At 37.6% G+C, this 23,527-nt stretch overlaps 1 protein-coding gene across 2 annotated transcripts in view; it reads right to left on the bottom strand.

Annotated features, from left to right (window-relative positions):
• Window positions 1–23,527, bottom strand: part of LOC136240029 (uncharacterized) — a 96,975-nt gene that overhangs the window by 6,700 nt on the left and 66,748 nt on the right. For both annotated transcript variants that reach the window (XM_066030827.1, XM_066030828.1), the window contains exons 9-18: window positions 12,550–12,629; window positions 12,451–12,484; window positions 12,318–12,397; window positions 11,922–11,976; window positions 11,777–11,865; window positions 11,555–11,721; window positions 11,354–11,505; window positions 3,512–3,573; window positions 3,414–3,456; window positions 3,237–3,360 (exon numbers count right to left, since the gene is read on the bottom strand). In XM_066030827.1, the coding sequence (XP_065886899.1) occupies window positions 3,237–3,360; window positions 3,414–3,456; window positions 3,512–3,573; window positions 11,354–11,505; window positions 11,555–11,721; window positions 11,777–11,865; window positions 11,922–11,976; window positions 12,318–12,397; window positions 12,451–12,484; window positions 12,550–12,629 (886 nt within the window). The remainder of the gene's footprint in view (window positions 1–3,236; window positions 3,361–3,413; window positions 3,457–3,511; window positions 3,574–11,353; window positions 11,506–11,554; window positions 11,722–11,776; window positions 11,866–11,921; window positions 11,977–12,317; window positions 12,398–12,450; window positions 12,485–12,549; window positions 12,630–23,527) is intronic.

A 23,527-nucleotide genomic window follows, 5' to 3' on the forward strand; every position in this document is an offset into this window, starting at 1 on the left:
GATGACAAAGATACTTACCTGCATTTTGGTGGTGCTGCTTTAGCAAGCATGTTACACTTGAGGTACGATAAAATGAGAATTGTCAAGTTTGATGACAAAAACACATAGCAGATCTCCGAAGAGATAATAATACTGCAGCGGATTAATTCTTATACAAAGGAATACATCCCAGACTACCTCAAATACAGAGATAACGGCCACACGTATTTTCCTTGCCATGAGATGTTACAATTCTTGACAGCTGTGGATTTAACAACTAAAGAAAATGCCAACAAAGCTGGCTTTAAAGAACACAATTCAGAGTTATTGCACAAAGTCTCTAATACTCTTCAAGCTGCAAGCCACCCAGGCACAAAAATTTGGAGATATTAGTCAGAAATCGATTAATAGTGTATATGAAGAACTTGTACTGAAGCTTAGCAATACACAAGTAAACGAATTTATTGATTCTTTCAAGCAAAGCACTGCTGCTCACAAAGGTATGGGGACCTTGGCAGGACAGAATTTAAATGGACAACCTGTTAAGTCATCATGTGAATCTTAAGAGTCACGTTACCAATAGTTCATGAACTCTTGCAGGCAAACATTTTTAATTAATCATAAATTGTATTTGGTAATTGTAAATTGATTGCAAATATTTGCTGACTATGTTTAAATTACTGCTACACTAGAATAACTATTTGGATTGTTTCTCTTTGGTGTTGTATGTTTACGTTTCCAGTGTAGACTCAGACAATTGAAGAGCAGTGTCTCAGTATCCCACTGAACTGTGATGATGAGAGCTGATGCAGTGTTTGATTAAGTGAGCAGCCCTGGTATTTGCATAATTTGTTACACTCAGCTTTCTACCAGAATTGTGCTTGAACTGAATGAAAAGGGTTTCTACTGCACTTCCTGAGAGTCTGACAGGACTTACAAAGTGGTCAGGGTATTTGTCCAGAAAGCCACCCACAAAACTAGTGAATTCGTAGACACACACACGCAGTAGGTCCCATGCTACAAACAACAAAAGAAACAGTCATCTATAAGCACACACACACCCTGTTAATACAAATATTAAAGAGTTGTCCATGGTATGAATGAGCAAGGAACAATGACTGATTATTTTGAGAAATTAAAGTATGTCCTGTAGGAGAATAAGCTGATGAACAGCCTACTCCTAAGCCAGAGTCAGATTTATAATGTCAACAAGACTGGAATATTGTTAGACCACAGACCACCAAATGCACAGAAGAACGTGCATAGCAGAACTTCCAGTGACTGTCATTGCTTGTGTAAGTGCTACAGGACATGCAATTCAACTATTTGTCATATTTGATGTAGAAAGCCTCAATTATGAATGGATCAGGGGGCAAGTTCCAGGTACACAATAATTATGGTCTCAGCAGTATAGCTTGAGTTGACACAGAATTGTAAGGGATGGCTGAATAAGCATTTTCTAAAGCATACTGTTGCAAGTAGACCTTTACTTTTAGTGCTGGATGGTCATAACACACATTATCAGCCAGAATTGATCGAGTATTGCCCAGACAATGATGTTACTTTAATGTGCCTCTCAACTCATGAAAGTTCCAGCCGTTGGATTCTAAGCCACACAGGCAGAACGGTTGCCAAAAGTTGTGAAGAAAAATCCAGAAAGAGTGATTACCAAGTATGAGTTCTCTCCGCTTCTTTATGAAGCATGGGGGAACAGTATGGTGCCAAATTTCTGGGTTCAGGAGGAGTGAGATATATCCACTCAATCCTAATGCTCTTGACTGTGGTGCAAATAGTAGCAGTAATGCAAACATCAGCTGTTTGACTGCAAGTAACAGCACTGTCATGTGTGTTAGAAGTGACAAGTTTACGTCAGAGCAGATTAAACTGTTTCAGAGGGTGAACAACTATGACATCCCAGTTCCAGAGTATTCATGACGGCTGAAGGAAACCCATCCAACAAGTCCAGAAGAATTGTCCTCATCTCCCCACAAGGTGGCACCACACTGTCCACAATGTTTAGCTTGAGCCATGAAGGGGGAACTGATTGGCTTAGAACATTCCACTACTGTTGAGCCATGTCATGTTGATGGTTCTCACGCCACATGAGATCAGACACCTAAGAGATGTGACAGTGCTGCTAGTGCTGTCAGGAACAAGAGGTGATGTACTGAAGGTGACAATGACAGTGCTGAATCGGGCCAGTTTCTCCTGTTGAGTTATTGCATTCTTCCACTCGTTCAGGTACGGCATTCTTCCACTCGTTCAGGTACGAGACACAACACTGATGACACTGCTGATTGATAATCATGCAGGTGTATGTTTTTGGACCTATGAAGAGGACCAGTGAGACCGGATATTTTTCGGTACAATGTGTTTGTGGATACGTAAAGACTGCTATTCTGAGGTAGATATGGAAGGAATTTAATTAGTCCTTACCGTGTATTGTCGACTCTATTAGTACATGTTGCTGTTATTATACACTCCATAATAATTTATTATTTATACATGCAGGTCATGTTTTTAAAATATAAAAATTATATCTCCCATGTAAAATGTAAGTGATTAATGGGTGTAGTTGATATAACATGGGCAATTTTTTCGGTAATTTTTGCAAGGCTTGGAAGGCTAGTAAATGGGCAGTTAGTTGCAGAAGTGCCAATAATTGAAGCATTAATAATAATGAAGTTCTGATAATATAGAATGCATGCCAATAATTGATTAGTACTTACACGCCTGTAACCACCCATCGCATGTGCTTGCAACTAGACTATTTTGTAGAGGTGTTCTAGATGCTTCTGCTGATCAAAAGTTTTAATTTATGCACGCTCCTGCCAGGTTGAACAATTCATGTGACGATAATCAAAAGATTGACAAAAATTTATACCATATATAGCAAATAGTAACGACATACAGTGGAACCTCATCTTAACAAACTCTCCAAATTAAGGACACAATAGAAAAAAAAAACCTCCATAATAAGGAAAAAAATTTAGACACAGTTTCAACCCTGGGACCAGACACTGCATGATCAGGTGATATTGGTAAATGACAGTGTTTAAGTGTAAGTGTAGCATTGAATGGTTAACATGAGCATAAACTTTATCTTCCACACATGACATTTCCCACGGTCTAGATCCAAACATTTCTATCTCTAAAAGAGGAAAACCCGTAGCTATAATAGAGTAAAAAAAGGGCCAGGGTCCAAAAAGTTTCCGTTATAGAGAGGTTCTACGATAACAGTGCATGTGTAACAGTACCTTTTTGACCCTTTATTGGGAACTGCAATGTTATATAACGTTGGCAGCTCAGAATCACTACACTCAATCACTGGCACAATATAAAACAATGGTGAGTCTAACTCTTCTCCAAGAGAAAATTTGTCTGAAACAAATGTAACACTTAATACCACATTACACAACAACTGATCAACAAACCAAGATTATATCCATCCGAAAAGTATAATGGATTAGCATCAACCTACACAATAGTAACTCATACAGTTGATCATAGGTGATCCAGTAACATAACTTACTGCTAGTTGTAACTGCACATCAAGATTGCTACTGGTGGTATTATAACTGCTACGGTGATGCTCTACAATAAAATAATAATATTGGAATGAAACATATAATATAGATATAGAACATGGAGCCAAGTATACACAGCATGCTTTGCTTATTGGAAACATTTGTGTGAGCTACTTTCACAACTAATGTGGGACAACTTTTCACGAATGTCACACTTATATACCCACCACTTTTAGCAGAAAAAATAGCACACCATTTTAAAAATGTTGTCCAGCTTACAAAAAAAACACAGAAGATGATTTTACAGTATATTACTAATCATAATGTGTATCTTTACTTTCTACTTGTATATAGAGAGCTAAAACTACTGGCAATACTTTGACTTGTATACCACAATATAACATTATGTGACTGTATATTGGAAAATTACAAAATAATTGTCAGAGACAGCAAATAGGCTGAAATGTTACAAAACAGACATGATATATATCACATTCCAGCTCTCTGCTTGTCTGTCCAATGTGCTTGAACCCTCTACAGCATGTCCCTGGTATTCACAGACTTGCACAGACATCAGGGGTAGTTATACAAGCCGCCAGAAAACTCCAAAAGCAGTGAGTTTGATGTGGAAATTCTTAGCCTTGTAGTGCAGCAACTCCATGCTGATGATATCTCAGTACAAAATATGCATGTTTTCGCTAGTCACGTAAAGGCATTTCAGGACTAAAGAAATATATTGTTTTAATACCACAACAAAATCCAACACATGTAACACACATGTATGCCCTGCTAGATATGAAACAAGGATAGGCAACTGAATTATAGGTTTTGTTGATTTGAGACTTAATTGCTTCACTGAGTAGCAGAGCAATTAAATCCTGCACTTTTCCTCTATAACATGTATTATTACTTTTCAATGCAAATTATTAGAAAGGTGCATCGGTTTAAACTTTTGGCAAGATTTTGCTGAGATGGTCACATGTATATACATGCACTTATATATGACCTGTACGATTTGTAGCTCTAGTATCGCAGATATCATAGGTATCACCTCTATCATTTGTACACTGACACTTGTATACAGTACATATTGGGAAGTACTGTTTCATTATAATGTTTGGCAGAGATGCAATGTATTCAACGTATAGCTGAATGTAAATTACGGTATTATTATTTCCTATACAACATGCTTGTGTATTTTTATAATGCACTCTACTAAGTACTCTCAGCTACTTGTATGCTCTTTACAAAGTTGATACTTTAAAAATATCATTGGCTTCATACCTAATTCAGTATTGACAATTCTCGATAAATTCTAGACATATGACGCAAACTGTATATCATTAGTTGGTTATGAACAGGTGCCACAATCATTACTTAAAGTAAGCAAGTATGCATTACAGTATTGTCTATGGTTTAAGATCATTGGAGCTGAAGTGCATTTATTAAAAGTTAAGTGGAGATATTGTTGATTTGGGGTGCAATAGGCTGGTAAAAGCAATGAGCATAAGGCGTGGAAACAGGCACAGTTTTGGAATGGACTTAACATAAATTGTACATTATGTATGAAAATGATAGAGATACTCTACTACAATAGTCACTACGTGGTGATACTATAGCCAAGCAGTTGGGAATTGCTAGTTAATGCTGAGCAAAATCAATAATTTTGAAAGCAAAATATCCTGTATAGTAGCATTAAGGTTACAGAATAGTTTAAAATGTGGAAGCGATTTTTTAAGTTACTGGTTGTATAGACGTTTTATTGAACTTTTAGTACTTTTTTCGAGTGAAACAAGCTCTTTGAAGGCTTGTATCTGGAAGAAACATGCCAAAAACGCTTCCACAGGACCTAATAAATTTAATATCACTATGCCTCAGAAATGCCAATAGAGCCTATTTGGCAGCGGAAAAACATGGTAGTGACAGCTGGAGCTGAGCGATGTACGGCTTACTTGTGTTACTACAACAAATTGTAGTGTTCCACCTGCCTCAAACTACACTGTAGCTACATAAAAACATTAAATATGAAGGGCTTCACCTTCATATAAAACTTTTCATGCTACTAGACTGGTTTTATGGGCTTCTCAAAAGTATCGATAGGCATCCAAAATTTTGAATGATTGCCCGTGACTATACCGTAACCTTAAGTGGCCAATTATTGACCGGTACCAATTATCGACTTAAGTGATACCAATTATCGACCAACACATTCCCTGTTTATTGTCATAATTTCTTGTTCACTATGTAAGCATATCTGCTGTGATTCAAGATGTGTTGTTCAGTATTTAAGTAGTTCTGTAGTTATTTCTATTATAATAATTATGATTGATTGTTTATACTAATAGACTGACATCATACAATGTCATAGTGGGTAAAGAAAACTACTTACCAAGAGAGAGTGTTCCAAAGTAGCTTCACCATTCGCCCACCAGGAAGGTTTATTCCAGTACAGTTGGCATAAATGAATGCACTACATTCTGTCTACCATGCTGAAGGACAGAATTAGTGGTAGAGTTCAACACCATACTAATTATAGTGGTTCTAAATGACACTTAGAAGCTGATGAAGAGAAAAATTATTAAAAGTATCTGCTTATGTAGCCAAGGAGTGAAGTCATGAACATTGCACAGTCTGTCGCAGATTGCAACAGTAAAGAGAGTATTAGGTCAGGATGGTGGCATTGATGCCAGAAGAGGCAGGGGGATTCATTTTAAGCCACTATCACTGCTTCTACGACTGCCACTACCACACCGCAGCAAGGGGAAAGATAATTCAGAAAGAACAGCTTCTGGCCTTGAGTGATATCATAGAAACACTAAAGTCTATCAAGCGACAAATATTGGAGCATGTGGAGGAGTGGATGAAGTACGTTGCTCCAAACCTGTCACAGATAGTTGGCTCCAGAATGGCTGCCAAACTAATGGGTATCGCTGGTGGGCTGACTCATTTATCTAAGATGTCGAATAGTCACATTCAGATGTTGGGTGCAGAGAAGTCTTCATCTGCTACTAGTCTTGCTCATACTGGGCTAGTGTTCAATTCTGAACTAGTTCAAGCAATGCCAGTAGAACTGAAGACAAAGGCAGCAAATATTGTAGCATCAAAGTGTGTTCTAGCAGTTCGTGAACACAGCAAGTATATGCATTAATGTAGTCAATGAGGAGACAATAGCAAACTATTTGGATTTGCCGGAGGACTTTAAAGAAAAACAATCCATTACATTCACCAACAATTTTACAATGTTGACGAGACTGACATTCCACTGGATCTGAAGGCCCCAAATATAAAGGAACTAAGAAAGTGAGATACCGATCAACAGGAAGGACAGATTACAGTAGTGGCTTGTGCCAGTGCTGCAGGGTAATTATTACCACCTACCATTGTGTTTGGTGCTAAGAAGGTGTGGCTGCAGTGGATAACTATGGAATTATTTGAATCATTGCTTGATGATCACTTTCTTAAGAATGCAGTATGTGCATGTTCTTTGTTGTCGTTGTTGGATGAACATGCACAGTACTCATATATAACCAACCTAAGTAACTTACCGAAGAAAAGAAACTGTGGTAATGCATTGCCTGCTACCACACACAACCCATGATGCACAACTATCAGACTGCTCGGTTTTTTAGCTACTGAAAGTACAGTGTGCCATACTTCTCTTCAGCAAAGTGGTAAAAAAGTTTAAATGTTACACCTGCAGATGTCATTGCTGGTTTCAAGACATGTGGAGTGTACCCACTGAATTGCTCGGTCATAAAAGTTGTGCCCTTGCACCGTATGGAGTCAAATTTTCATAGTAGAAAATTTCCATAATTCTTTGTAAATACAATTTTTTTCTATGAACATTCAGAATTTTACAAATTACTGCAAATTGGTGAAAATGAGCCAGCTTAATTGGTTTTGATTTTCAAGGCCTCTTCAAAACCTCTGCAAGTAGCTTTACCTTCTCCAAATGGCCTGTTATCCCAAGAAATACCATTAACTGTAATATGCGAAGCCAACAAGGAAGTTGAGAGAATTGGTGTAAAGATGTGAAGAAGAGAGGATGCTACCAGAGATATGACGGGAAACAGAAGGCTGCTATTGGAAACTATGTGCTGGTGCACAGCACAAGCATTGTATTTCATCACTGTACATCATAATTTCTTAATTTGAAATATACCACAATTTATAAATGAAAGAGTGCAGTATCCGAAGAACAGAAAAAAAAACCCTGCACCAGCTAGTGACAGAGTTATATGGCAAAAGGAGAGGAATTTCCAGAGAAAATTGTGATGGGTACATTAAGAAATATATCCGTGCTGCGTATGATGCTTGTGGATCAACACTGCTATTGTATTGTTCAGCGCATAAGGCCTGATCTATTGAAGTGAATGGAGGGCATGTTAAGTTACCAGTAAAAAAGGACTGGGCAAAGTATTTATTGGGGAAGAAGAGCTTTGTTAAGCAAAACACAACCACTAAAAAGCCTAAAATCTCAGTGTCAAAATTTGAAAAGATAAAGGATAATTTCCTTATAGATATTAAGGTTGTTGTCACATTGCAAATGAGATGATCCTGCATGAATTAGGACCAGACTGTCGTCAAGTATATACCAATTTCTAACTGGACAACGGCTGCAGAGAGTTCGAAGAGGGTCGAGTATTGATTGAACAAGATGACAAGAGGCAAATAACAGCAACTTTTGCTCTGGAGATTTTTTGCCAATACAATTAGTCTAATAAGCCAAGACATCTGAATGTCATCCTTCAGTTAATTTCCCAGAAGGATGACATGTAACACACACTGCTAATCACTGGTGCACATGATTGACCACATTAAGCTGGTGATTGTACCTTACATGGATAACATGAGAAGAAGCTGGGTTTGTCACCAACACACACAGGCTTAGAGTTCGAAGGTCACACAACTCTGAAAAGTTTTAAATTTATTAATGGAGTTGTCACCTTATGTATGTGATAGTTCCTCTAATTGTACAGACTGTTTATAACCATTAGATGTTAGTGTAAACCGTGCTACAAAGCACTTCATGCGCTCAAAATCTGAGCCTTGGTGTGCAGACCGAATAATGGCACAACAGGAGTATGGATGGGATATACAATCAGTGGACTTATGGCTGTGAAACTCATTGGAGCACAATGGATAGTTGAATTATATGACTATTTTAAGAGACATCCAAAATGGTTTTTTAAAATGTTGGAATTTTAGACTCTTTAGCTTACTAGGCATCTCAAACTTGTACTGCTGAAACTATTGCCATGCTTACAATATTAATTTGATTGCTTTGAAAATATTATCAAAGAACTTTGTAAATTCATTGTGTCTGTTCTGGTATTCAAATTGATGTCGTATGGCATCTATTAATTGTATACGATTATGTAATAAATGATATGTACATTAAAATCACACAGATAACTCAAATTTAGTTTCAGTTTTAACCTTTTTTAGGGAAATTATGGTTCCATTATCCTGTTTCCAATGCAACAAACCAAGTGGGATCGAAGATGTGATTGCATGTATTGGCCAGGAATAAGGCTATGGAGCAAGGATGTGGTGACGGCAATGCAGAGACACCACAGTCTATATCTCCTTCCTAGGGTTCGGTGATATAACGACATATTGTTGCTATCATGATGAAATGATGAGATGATAACTGTTTTTACACATCATGATATACTGTATAGTGGGTTTTTTACTGTGCCTATAATTTATCATGAATCTTAAAAGCACGACACTAATTTCTGCGAACACAGCCATCCCGAAAATAAAATCCGCTGATTTTATTATTTCAATTACTAGAAACGCATTGAAAGAGGAGACGGAAGCGTTGGTAAGCAGCTATATACAGTACATGGCTATCACGTTTATAAAGATATTTTGGACTACTATCATTGGTGAGGAACTTACTTGTGAGCACTTTGTGACGACCCAACAGTAGTTGGGCACTTACTGCGCGCCTTCTCAAGGATATGCAGTTTGTTTTCGTTTTATGGTGGCACAACAATGTGTATCGAGTTACAGGGCAAGAAGACACGAAAAGTTGAAAACACGCAAGATAAAATAAGCGCGAATTTAATTACCGTGGCTGGCCACTGTTCGTGAAAATAAAGTCTTCATGGTAAAAACCCGCTATATGGTATTGAGTTTATAATATATTGTGATGTATTACTTACAAAATAAAATGGCAATACTGTACCTGCCTCACAAATGCAGCAAATCACATTTAGTATGAATCTACACAGTGCTTATAGCTTAGGAGTTGTTTATGGGATGGATATGTATAACAATAGCTACAAGCTATAGCAAGACTTGTACCTATGAAAACATGATTTTTCTAAGGAGCACATAATATTGTGATAATATCGATTATCGTGATAAATGCTTCCATGATACCTCTATACTGCGGTACACTTTATCAGTATCGCCCAACCCTACTCCTTCCTGCTTCTGCAATTGGATATCCATTGTAATGCTGATTTACTCATCAAATATTTCACAGAGCAAATCTTCGTCAACATCATCATATACTGTATCATAAAACTTCTTTCGATTGCAAATTAGAAATGACAACTCAACGGTCATTACATGCAGATAATGAACCAATTGGCTGGTTATGGTATACTTATGTTGACTCTGAAGGAAGGAGAGTATTCTGCAATCCATTATGATGTCGAAATTCAAACCTTAGTATGGCTAGGGCAAAATTGATGTGTTTGTTGTTCAGGCGGTGGTTTCCCCCTAGCAAGAGTTTGTCATCTCTGTAGAGCTATTCTTGTGCCTGTGTAAATAGCCCACACTTCTCTAGGTGCTGTTATAATTTAGCTCACCTACAAGCTCCACTTTTACCTGTTTAACTTCAGGTGTGTAAAAGACAATGTTGTCTGCTCGGTTGTCTGTTTCTTCTCCAGGCTCCTGTTTAATTTTTAATGTGCAGCTTCGGTCATTGCTGCAGCTGTTGACAACATTTTCCAATAAAAGAATGTAACTTTTAACCGTGTCCAACAGCTCCTGTTTACCTTGAAAAATTACAAGACAAAGAATTTCAAGACTCCCTTGTTCCAGATCCCTTAAATGCCGTTTGTTTGGGTTTGTAATCTTACACGTGAGCATTCCCCCCTCTCCTCAGAAATAAGGAACACATTAAGCTTAGCAGTTTCAGCAAATGTCCGACAATATTTCCACTGTTTGTTAGCAAATGGATCGTGTGCATTTCCTATCTTCCTCTGGCAAAGAAGTATTTTGTCTAGAACTGGCATCCATCAATCCTTGTATACACGAAATCCTCTTATGCAGGAAGAAAACTGCATGTACTTCTGGCATTGTCATTATCAATCACTAGTACCTGCCAAGTGGTTAAAAGTCCGTCTGCACCTTGATTAAATTAGTTATGGCTACGAAAATTAACCGCCAATAGCTCAGCATTTTTTTGTAAATGTTTTCATTACAAAAATTTTGTTTGGCAAATATTTTCTATTTTACAATTATTTTTGCACTATGAAAATTTGGCACTATATGGTATTCAGGAACCAGTAGTAACAGCAGCACTAACCCAGTTTCTAATTGTGATAGTAAGCCGATCGCAGTATATTATCGTATACCCGTCCATACCTTTCATATGTATACCTTTCATACAAATAGTAAAGCTTTAAAAGATTGTTCTACTTTTAAATCCATGGCAATGCAGTGTTAAGAAATTAGATGGTACAAAAAACAGACTCTGCAATTTAACTAAATACTCAACATATTACTTAGCACTACCTCCATGTTTAGTTATTGGAGCACCAAATCTCTTATGGTGTGTACAATATGAACAATGTCATACATACTTAAGCATACCAGTAGCTTACCTATCAAGTAGTCTGCAATGTCTTGATAGCCATGTGCAACAGCAATGTCAATAAGGGTCTTCCCTTCCCGTTCCACTGAGATATCTGCTCCATTCTCCACAAGAAACTTGACCATTTCAAGGGTATTACCCTCAATGGCATCATGTATAGGTCTGGGATGAAATCTAACAACACACATACAGCAGTAGATAGACAAATCACCTTGTGCCATCATGTGAGCTAATATTCACTTTAGCTCCATGCTGTACTAGTAATTTTGCAATGTTAAAACAGCCTTTAGTACACGCTTCATGTAATGCAGTCCATCCTGCAAAATCCTGAGTGTTTACATCTATTGAGCCTTCTAAAATGAAGTACACAGCCATGTCCTGCAATTTATAGGTATATAAATCAGCAGTTATTGGTAATTTTGTTTTCACATACTGATCTTCCATTTCGACAAGCTTTATGTAAAGCAGTATCCCCACTTCCACTATTCGCTTTCATAGCTGTTTGACATATTACTGTGATTTCTACAGTTGCAAAAGCATAAATAAATGTTTCCTGTGTATGGCACACAATTTCTTACCTGGTGGAATGTCTTTCAAACACTTAATATTTTCAATGTTCAAACTAGCAAATTCCTGTGACAATAAAGACAAGAAAAGCACACCATGTGTACATCACAATACAAATGCATTATTACATATATGTACATAGTGTAGTGGCATGCATGTGTGTGTGTGTGTGTGTGTACGTGTGTGTGCGTGTGTGTGTGTGTGTGCGTAGTGGACCTAGTGGTGTGTGTGCGTGTGTGTGTGTGTGTGTGTGTGTGTGTGTGTGTGTGTGTGTGTGTGTGTGCGTGTGTGTGTAGTGGACCTAGTGGTGTGTGTAGTGGTGTGTCTGTCTGTGTGTTTGTAGTGGTGTGTGTGTGTGTGTTGCGTGTGTGTTGTGTGTGTGTGCGTATGCGTGGGTATACACTTACTTTAAATGCAGTCAAGGACTGGTTTCTTCTATACCACCCTCTTCCTTTCTTTGCACAACGTCCATTTTTTTTTGCTAACACTGTGTATTGTCACAGATACAGAAAGTGATTGACACATTAAAGTGCCACTTACAAGATGGCTGGCAAGTTGGATGCAATGAGTCCCGCTGTAAATGCAGAAATACAAAACACATACATATAATTTGACATGAAGTGTGATAGAAAACAATACCTGTATGGTAAAGCTTTTAGTTTCAAACTTTTCCAAGCTAGTGTCGCCATGGCTACCTTTCTTCCTACAGATCTCCACTGCTACAATTATAATAAAGTGTGTATGCAATAAGTTCACCACACAACCCTATGACATCACCATAGCTACAAGCAATTGAACAATTGAGTATTTTAGCAGCTATAACTATTACATGTATTAAGTACACTTGCTGATGCTTATAATAGTCTATGTTAAGATACTTACTCAATAAGCCTTGGTTGCAAATTACAATCAGTAAGTATTACCTTATAACTAACAGCACCAGCTAAGATATCATTTTGCAATAGCGTTATGAGTAAAAAATACTGTACATTACCAATTAACACAATTAATAATCCACATAGTGCGACAAGATTAAGCAACATGCATACAGACATACGGTAAGATGTTAAGTAAGAGAGCTATGGCTATTTCTCATCCTGATGGCATGTTTTAAGATGCAAACTGTATAATACTATTGTTGCTGTTGTACTTGTTAGACACAAGTTTTCAAGCTATTTTTAATACTGTATACACATGCAGTATAGATGTAGCTGCCATAGAAGTTATAGCAATGCTAACTCCGTAAAGCCTTCTGAACAGCATGCAAATGTATACATGAATGATATGCAAATATTGAACTTTATGTGAGATGCTGCAGCTGAAATAATTCACATACTTATCCTGCCGAGTCATTACTAGAGGCTAACAAGTCCACAAAACATATTGGAATTAATACAAACAATGGTGTAGGTTGTCGCATATGTAACTATTTAATAACTGATTAACGCTATACAAATTGGTCTTTCAATTTTTAATTTTCTTTGTGGTTAATTACCTTTTTGGATTGCATCTTTGAAAGAGTAAACTGAAATTTTAACATATAGATATGTATACAAAAGAAATAATTATATGTAAACTGGTGATATCATGGTGTATAAGCCTCACAGAAGCTTGATGCATTTAAGAAACGTTTAACAAACGTGTGCTCAGAAATAAAATAGCAAATATTTCAAATGTACAAGTTAGTGATAGTACAGTAGATCAACAGTATTATTGCCAGCTACTGTGCAACAGTTATCATACCTATAACTATACAAGAGTTCATCCAATAATTTAGAAAGAACGGTGGCCATCAACAAAACTATACATGTAGTGTGGTTCAGCGTTGTAAGTGGATCACTACTGTTGACCTGTTTGACCCACTGACCCGAATAGTAATCCAGATGGGACCTGGATCTGACCCACATGTGACCCGGTTTAATTAAAATAGGGTGTGCCCCAAGAGCTAGATTAAAAGTCCACAAGTTCCACTAGTCAACCCTACAATTTTTTACACTACAAAAAAATTGTCTGCAAGAAGTGAGTAGCTATGTATTATCAAGTGGGTGTGGCTCCACGTAAGTTTACATGCAGCTACAGAATTTCCAGAAGTTAGTCACCTACATTTCAAGTAGCAACGCAGATCTGGTGATGCATGCATACCCACAGAACACAGCTGGTACAGTTCCGATAAGTGGGGGCGTGGCTCTACATACCCCGCACAGACAGCAAAGTATATTCCTGAATGGTGGGTGTGGCTCCACATAAGTTTCTTGAGTGTTTACAACTGTATTTCCATCATACTGCCATACAAGTATACAAGATCTTAAAAAGGCTATCACCCTCCTACTTACTTTCCACATTCAGGTCTGCTTTATCCGTCACAGGTCATGCAGGGCACAATGTCCATCGTTTGTATGTACCTGCTGTGCGGTTAAACTATGGCAAACGAAGTCTATATTATCGTGGTACAACTATATGGAACAGCCTGCCTACCTCGATGAACTCATTAAATAGCTTTAAGCTAGCTTATTTAAGTCATATTTAGTTAATTGTGTGTATATGTACGTATATTGTTTTGTATGCTTGTTCAGGGCACAGCTGAAAAACAGCTTTTGCTGATGCTGTCTCCCTGTTTAAATAACATTAAAAAATAAATAAATAAATAAAAAATACAATCGAGATTGTTAACTTATATAGTCACACGTGATCTCATTCGGGTCAGGCCCAGATATTCAGTGAAGTGGATAAGACCCACTTGACCAGGACAAAATGTGACCCAAATGACCCGGATAATCCGGATGACCCGGCCCACTTACAACGCTGGTGTGGTTGTTTACATTGTAAAGCCCTTTAAGTTAATAATGTAAACAGGCACAACACCCACACATGTGTGCAATGAATACGTGTTACTAAATGGTATTGTTTAGGATAAAGCAATGAGCATCACATGCACTTGGGTATGATACATGGACACAAGTTGTCATGCAGCATAAATTAATCCTCAATTGTTTTTTTTTCTCAGTAGTAGAAATATTTTCTTAAAGACACACATATTAGTTAGTACTGACATAATGGCTTACATATTCTTCCTCGCATTAAATAACGACTTGCATGTGTGATAACATGGGCTAGCAAAGGTTGTCAAGAAGGTCATGTTCTGGGACAATTTTATATTGATGGACATTGGGTCAGAACAAAGGTATAATAACACTTATTCACTAAGCGCCGGGTATAGTGACACTGGGAAATAGGGCTAGAATCAAAATAGATTTCCTCAACATTGTGTCTATGAAATAGGTGGCTAATTAAATTTTGATACATTACTTACCAATACTATTATTCATTCAACAACTCGATACTCATTCACTTCACTATAGATGCATGCATGGACAACCACAAATAGTGAGAAGGTGCTATTCAGCCATAATGTTGTCCCAAAACATGGCTGACAGGTGCAGTTGCTACGATGAATTATGTCATCATGCATGTCCTTTATTAATGTATTCAAATAGTGCTACTGAAATTTGAAGATTCATTTACTAAAGAGCATGCATTCAAATGTGAACCAAGGCATATAAATCCTGCTGGCAAGTGCACGTACATTACCCTTGTAATAATTAGACACTTGTAAAATGTGTCTTTGTGAGCATTTAAAAATTTGAGGTGATATCAATAATTACCTTGGCTGTGTTTCAGTAATAAATGATGTCACCAATGGTCTTAAATCCTTGAAGATAATATATTAGAAGTGCCTAAGTGGGCACATTACTATAGAGTTCATATCCTATACACTGAGGGCATTTACTACTACCCCAAATATTCAAGAGATCACGGCAAGCCATGGAATGCAATTAACAGATTGAATGTGCGTCTGATGCTTGCTAGATGTGAGCAAATGTGAAGAACCAATTCCAGCATGGCCGTCTACATAGTGATGCATGTATAATGCAGGGAATGTATATCATATAGTTAATATGGCAGTATAGTATATTAGAGATCATACCTGTTTGATGCCTTTAGACAAGCATACGGCAAAGGCCAGGAGCTACTGTTAGATGTTGTTTCATCCCAACAGGTGTTTCTTGGCATACTGCAGTATGTACAATGCACACATCATGCACTTTCCTTTGTATCCCATTTCTCTTCGCTGATGGGCATGATGCCTACCCTACATATATTAGTTGGTTCAATTGTCCACATTTTCTGTAGTAACCGATTAATTGCAGGGGCATTTCTCATACTGTGCTTTGTTTGTAATGCTGTGTAACAGGCTGAACATAGGTGACATAATGGCCACCTTACTTTTCAGTAATTGATAACTTAGATGGGAAAACAGACAAAAACATACCATTCTTTCTTTTGATGTGGTATGCATAGGTCCACTATTCAAATTGTTACAAAAAAGCTAACACACAAGTATACAAGGCAACTTTAAGTTTGATGGGATCATAGAAATACAAACCAGTGAAACAAGGGATTTTGCCTACAAGTAAAGATATACAAGTGGATAATTAAACCATAATTCAGTCATGGGTATAGACTGAAGCAGGAATTAAATGTCCACTAGTATATCTGCAGGTGTTGACAAAATCCCTTTTCACTATACTATGATCTAATTGAACCTAAAATTCCTTGTACTTGCATACATTTATTTATTAATTAATTAAGGTTTTACAGCACAAGTGCTGAAGGTCTGTAGGACACCTGGTCCTACAGCCTGCTTAAAGTTGTTACATAAAGTATATTTGAAAAGGCGGAGAAAAAGAATCCATGACTGGACCTGGGCAGCCTTGAACCTGCAGCCATCCGATTAATGCTTGAACACTTACAATTATAGCGAATTAATACTATGAAGAATTAATAGGCTTCTCTAGGTATTAACTAGCTAGCTATGATGATGGTGCAATTGCCTTTAAATAGCTGCAGGAAACAGGTGCAAAGAATTACCTGGCTGCACTTTCTTAGTTGCATACACATCATTTTGCTTGGTAAAATACTAATTGTCCACAAGGCTACTTGCATTGTTGTAAATGCTATAATGCGGGACGAATCCAGGGGGATACAAAGGGTTCCATGGAACACCCCCTCCTTTTGAGAAGTACTTCATAGCTAAGCAAAGAAAAATCTGTCAGCATGTAGGCTGCTCAGGTCCACCAAGAGAGGAGTGCTGAAAGGGGCCTCATCAGGGAGTTCAATATACTCTAATACAGCAGTCAGGTGTACTATAATACAACATGCATGTATGTTAAGGAACTTCATTAGTGGAGTTTGTCAGACATTCTAACATCATATGCAAAACTGAGCATGACCTTATACTGCTTTGGTGTGCATGCAGTGTTTAAAGATATAGAACTCCAGTATTTTATTACTTGCGCATGGAAAATGAATCCATGCTATGCATACTTGTAGTTACGATGTTTTGATCATAAGTTATTCCATTTGTATCAGTGGATTCATGGTTCCTATACCAGTATGATTTACAGTTGTCTAAATGTGTCTTTCTATATGTCTTATGCTGTCTGTTTCCATGAGGTAGCTATATCTAGCTAGTACTAGACAGGGGCACTTATTAATTAATGTACTATTTTCGCATAAAATATAGCAATTAGCTGAGTTTTGATTCATTAAAATATTGAAAATCTATCAGCAGATAGGCTCAGATCCCTGCTTCTGGTAACTCAGTACTGCTAATGGAAACCCCTGTTCACAAAATCCTGGCTACACCTCTGTATATCAAGACGTGTCACACAGCCCAAAAATCCGGCGCGCCACACCGTGGGTATATTGACAGGAAGAAAGAAAATGTCATTTTCACACATTTGTATCTCGGTGATCCCTTATCCGATTGGAACCAAATTTGCTACAGAGTTGCCCGCCAGCCAGGGGAGTCTAAACAACAAATCTGAAGGAAATCGCTTCAGCCATTTCTGAGATATGAGCAGCCAAAGTTTCGGTTTTTTCTTCTTCATTTTTTTCCTTCTTATTCTTCTTCTTCGTGTTTTCACACACTTGCAAACATTGCTATAAAACGCAAACACGTACTCCGATCGCCTTGAAATTTGGCACACGGAAAGGGAGTCCAAAGGCAAATCCTAGCATCAAATTTGGTGCAAATTCAATGAATGGTTCAGGAGTTATGACCAATTATTCGCATAAAACAAAATCGATTTGTTGTCACGCCTACAGGGTAAACCACTCATGGAATGAGTTGAAAATTGCTATGTAGATGGAGTAACCATCGTAGGAGTGCCTTTTGGTGGTTCGAAAGGAATTGAGATAAAGACCATGGAGATATGACAATAAACCCAACCTGTGTCACAATTACGCGATCGATTTTTATGAATAAAAAAACTATTAGTTTTACACCTACTAGGTAAACCGCTTAGAGCAATGAGCTGAAAATCGGTGTATAGCTGGAATAATCTTCATAGAAAGTCCTTGCAGTAGTACAGAAAAATCGGATTACAAACCACTGAGTTATGATTCCAAAGCCAACTCCGTGTAGCAAAGGTGAGATCGAGATACTCTAATAGAACAGTCACCCTAATAGACCATTCAGTTAATTTATTTACTCCATTATAGAATTCTGTTATTCTGTAGGCAGTTTAGCTGCCAACAGTTAATCTTATAGACAGTTCAGCAAGAAGCAAGTCACCCTATAGAGAGTTCAGCTGCAAATATATTGCTGTAGTGATTCAGAACATTACAAGTCACACTGAAGAGAGTTCAGCTATAAACAATCATGCACCCTGTAGAGAGTTCAGCTACAAACAAGTCTTCAAGCAGGGAGTTTAACAACAAAAATCCACCATGTAAAGACTTCAGCTTTACTAACTATAGAGAGATCAGCTAGAAACAAGAGAGAGCTCAGCTAGAAGATGTCACCTTGTAGAGAGTTCAGCTACAAACAAATCACACTGTAGAGAAATCAGATAGAAGAAGCCACCTTCTAGAGGGTTCAGCTGTGCATTGATCACCCTACAGAGAGTTTAGCTAGCAAAAAATCATCCTGTAGAGAGATCAGCTAGAAACAAGTCACTTGTAGAGACATCAGCTACAAAGAAACCATCCTGTAGAGAGTTCAGCTACAAACAAATCACCCTGCAGAGAGTTTGGCTACAATAAATTACCCTGTATAGTATTCAGCTACAAACAAATCACCTTGTAGAGTGTACAACTAGACACAAGTTACCCAGTAGAGAGATCAGCTACAAGAAGTTACATTGTAGAGAGATCAGCTAGAAGAAACCACCTTGCAGAGAGTTTAGCTACAAAGAAACCATCCTGTAGAGAGTACAGCTACAAACAAATCACCCTGTAGAGAGTTCAGCTACAAAAAGATCACTGTGTAGATGGTTCAGCTATAAGAAGTCACATTGTAGAGAGTTCAGCTACAAAAAGATGACTGTGTAGATAGTTCAGCTATAAGAAGTCACCTTGTAGAGAGTTCAGCTACAAAAAAACCACCATGTAGAGAGTTCAGCTGCAAACAAACCACCCTGTAGCGAATTCAGCTACAAATAAATCGCCCTGTAGAAAGATCAGCTAGAAGTTACTTTGTAGAGAGTTCAGCTACAAAGAAACCATCATGTAGAAAGTTCGACTACAAACAAGTCACCCTGTAGAAAGATCAGCTAGAAGAAGTTACCTTGTAGAGAGTTCAGCTACAAAGAAACTATCAAGTAGAAAGTTCAGCTACAAACAAGTCACCCTGTAGAGAGATCAGCTAGAAGAAGTTACCTTGTAGAGAATTCAGCTACAAAGAAACCACCATGTAGAGAGTTCAGCTACAAACAAGTCACCCTGTAGAAAGATCAGCTAGAAGAAGTTACCTTGTAGAGAGTTCAGCTACAAAGAAACTATCAAGTAGAAAGTTCAGCTACAAACAAGTCACCCTGTAGAGAGATCATCTAGAAGAAGTTACCTTGTAGAGAGTTTAGCTACAAAGAAACCATCATGTAGAGAGTTCAGCTACAAACAAATCACCCTGTAGGGAGATCAGCTACAAACAAGTCACCCTGTAGATATCAGCTAGATACAAGTTACTCTATAGGGATCAGCTACAAACAAATCACCCTGTAGAAATATGTGTTGAAAACAAATCACCATGTAGAGAGTTCAGCTAGAAACAAGTCACTCTGAAAAGAGTTCAGCTAGAAACAATGGGAGTTTCAGCTACACTTCAGTTATGTATAAGAAGTCACCTTATTACCTACAGTATGATTATCTTTCATTGTTAAATATACAAATATTTTTAATCAGACAAAAAACTGTACACAACGTTTCTTCCTTTGTTCCACAATTCCTGCAGAAAAGAAAAAAAAAAACAAGTTAGAAGGAAGCACCACAGCCAGTTAATGGCCGGCTTTGTGGCTTGCAATACAGAAAGAAGTGATATCTAAACCAAAACAGCCAAGCTGTAAAAAGAGGGCGGCCCTCAAAAAGGCCAGGATGAAAAAAGATGTGAAATCCAAGGTGGCAGCCAAGAAATGGCTGTAATGGTAGGTTAATGGCAAAAATTTTAATTACAACAATACAGGTGAATTTGGTGCCGAATCCTAGTGGAGGAGGCAACACAAATTCACCTGAATTGTCGTAATTAAAAATTTTTCCATTAACCTACCATCACAGCCATTTCTTGGCCACCACCTTGGATTTCACATCTTTTTTCATCCTGGCCTTTTTGAGGGCCGCACTCTTTTTTTACAGCTTGGCTGTTTTGGTTTAGATATATATATATATATATATATATATATATATACAGAATATACTAAGAGAGTGGCTATTATAGCTACCTATATCGTTGAATGATTTTTGTGCAGGTAATGGCCAGGGGGAAAACAAACATAAATCTAGTAGTTTGCAGTTTAAAGCAAAACAAACATAGTTGTATAACTGCAGTATAGCTACTAACATTTATAACTTTATGATAAACAAATGAGTCCCTGAAATATGTGTAGCTATCCCAAAAATTCTATCTCACTGCACTGTCTTTTCAAATATTCTCTGGTCAGACCCCTCTAGATAGAGCATGCCGAGTGTGCATACGGAATATTCAGATTTGGGCATGACCAATCATGCATGTGCATAAAATTAAAACATGATATATATTGGGGCCCCACTTTAACTCTTTGCCTTGGGCCCCACTTTAACTCTTTGCCTTGGGCCCCTTAAGTTCTCTGGGTGGCCCTGAGGCTGCTGACAAATTTTCTTAAAATTCAGTAAACTGAAATTTTGCATTGAAAGCAAAACATGTGTATTTAGCATCAGTATTCGATTCTAAACTATGCCTATAGCTAATATATTGTATACTTGCATCTACATATTTAGTGAAAAGCATTAACCATTACAGGGGTGGATCCAGACTCTTGAAAAAAGGGGGTTCTACTCTGGAGCTGATATAGTTGTAGCTTCAGTCCAGCTACCTAGTTCATAGCAAATAATCATTCTATAGCAAAGTTTCATTCTTAAATCTTACCGTTTGCGGATTCATTAATGGCGGATCCAGGATGGGGCATTTGGGACAATGTATAACTCATGAAAAATATATATCATTTATTGCAAGCTCACCTGAAAGCAAAGTTAAAGCAGTTATCAAACTGTCACCCAGCACCTTCATGCTTACTAAGTGCCTCTAGTTTTTGTCAATCCATTTTTGGATAGTACATGTATTGTATGTACTGTGGTAGGCCAAAGGTACTTGTCAGGCTGAAGCGATATCTAAAAGTGAAAAAATTAAGCCCACAGTCTTGTCTGAAGGCATCAGGCAGGCAGTTGATTAGTCAGTCGTATAGAAAATCTGTTACATATTTTTTTTGCAAAATTCTGTAGCAACTTATTGGAAACATGTTTGCACTCTGAAGTCACTTTTAGACTTGACTCAATCTAACCAATACTGCCAAGGCACCATGAAGGTATTGTGAGGCTGGTTTCTGGTCAACGTCTTTTTTGTTGTTGTGAATTTTGTGCTGAATCCTCCAATAGGATTCAGCACAAAATTCACCTGATTTGTCATTAGCAAAATTTTTGCCATTAACCTACCATCACAGCCATTTCTTGGCTGCCACTTTTGATTTCACAACTTCTTTCACCCTGGCCTTTTTGAGGGGCACATTTTTTACGGCTCGGCTGTTTTGGTTTCCTTTTGTATTATTGAAAGCCACAAATCCAGCCATACACTATAAAAACAGGGGAATTATGGTAGCACAAAAATGGGATGTCAAGCACACCGTGTACCACTGACACCCTTTCAGCCTTTCTAACACCCTTTGGGGTGTCACCAACAATAGAAAATTGAAGGGTGTTGTGTAACACCCTAGTGGGGTACTATAGTGATACCCTTGATGCCCTATACTAACTTCTAAATCTTCGATTGGGTGAAATCCCTATCATCCATCATCCTACCTTGAATATTAATGGTTTACTTAGGAAGTACATGTGCTCTGTTAAATACTGCAATTCATTGCATTACAGATACACTTACTTGCTTGTCTTTCTACGCATCATAGAAGTTGCAGTTGCATTTAAAACGTAATTCTTAATTGTGGGATTTTACAACAAGTTTAAGTCAATTTTAATTTCTGAACATATTTGGCTTTTATGCATGTGGGCAATTCTAGCATACAACTCTGCACCAAAACAAATACCAGTGAAACCCACAATTAAAACAAACATAGGTTATAAATATATTGAAAAAACTGATGGATGGATGAAGAGAGTTAGCCACTGTGGGGTGACATAGGACTATTAAGGGTATTACAGTAACACCCCTTGAGGTTTGTTTGTTTAAGAACATTCATATGCGAAATGAAAACATTCAAATCCATTGGGTGGGCACCTAAGTTTTTAATTTGATGCACATGCAGCTGGAAACGCTATAGGACATGATACACATTAGGTATCAAGTTGTTTACAAGGATGAAATCTGTACTTTTGAAATTTGTACATTGCTATTATTTGACAGTCTGATGTCTGCAGTATAGATGCATGTGAAGTGCTACACGTTCCAGGTGTATTTTGCTATTGTTTACACTCACTTTACTCTAACTCAACAAGTGCAAAGAATTCTCATAACATTAGGTCTTTATTACTTTGAATCAATAAATTAGAAACTTTGATTGTGGACCACTTATATTTGTTGACAGCACTAGGTGGATGTCGATTCACAGTAACGCCGTGTGATGGCTTTCCTGCATGGTTGCCAGTAATGGGAATTGTCCAAGTTTCTATGGTAACTGGATTGATTGCAGAGCATAGCATTTTCTGTTTGTAACACTGTGTAATGGGCTCAAAACGAAGTGTAATGATCACTTTGCTTTTTCACTAATTGACAGTTTGGGAGTATGCTCAGACAAAAACAATTAACTTGGCACCATTCTTTCTTCCAGTGTGGTATGCGTGGGTTCACCAGTCATAATAATGTTACAAAAGTACCAGTAAAAATTACCATGGCTATCTTTAGGTATAGGTAACCTCCCTGTTTCATTACTTATTTGATCCCTTAAAATTCCTAATTTTACTTGTACTTGTCTAGGGGTGTGAAGCACCAAGCAACCTAACTATCACCTATCACCTGAAAAAGATATCACAATACGATATATATATCATGATATTACATTAGGTGGATAAGTGTTAA

Source organism: Dysidea avara, chromosome 12 (genome assembly GCF_963678975.1).
Source record: "Dysidea avara chromosome 12, odDysAvar1.4, whole genome shotgun sequence".
NCBI classification, from domain to species: domain Eukaryota; kingdom Metazoa; phylum Porifera; class Demospongiae; order Dictyoceratida; family Dysideidae; genus Dysidea; species Dysidea avara.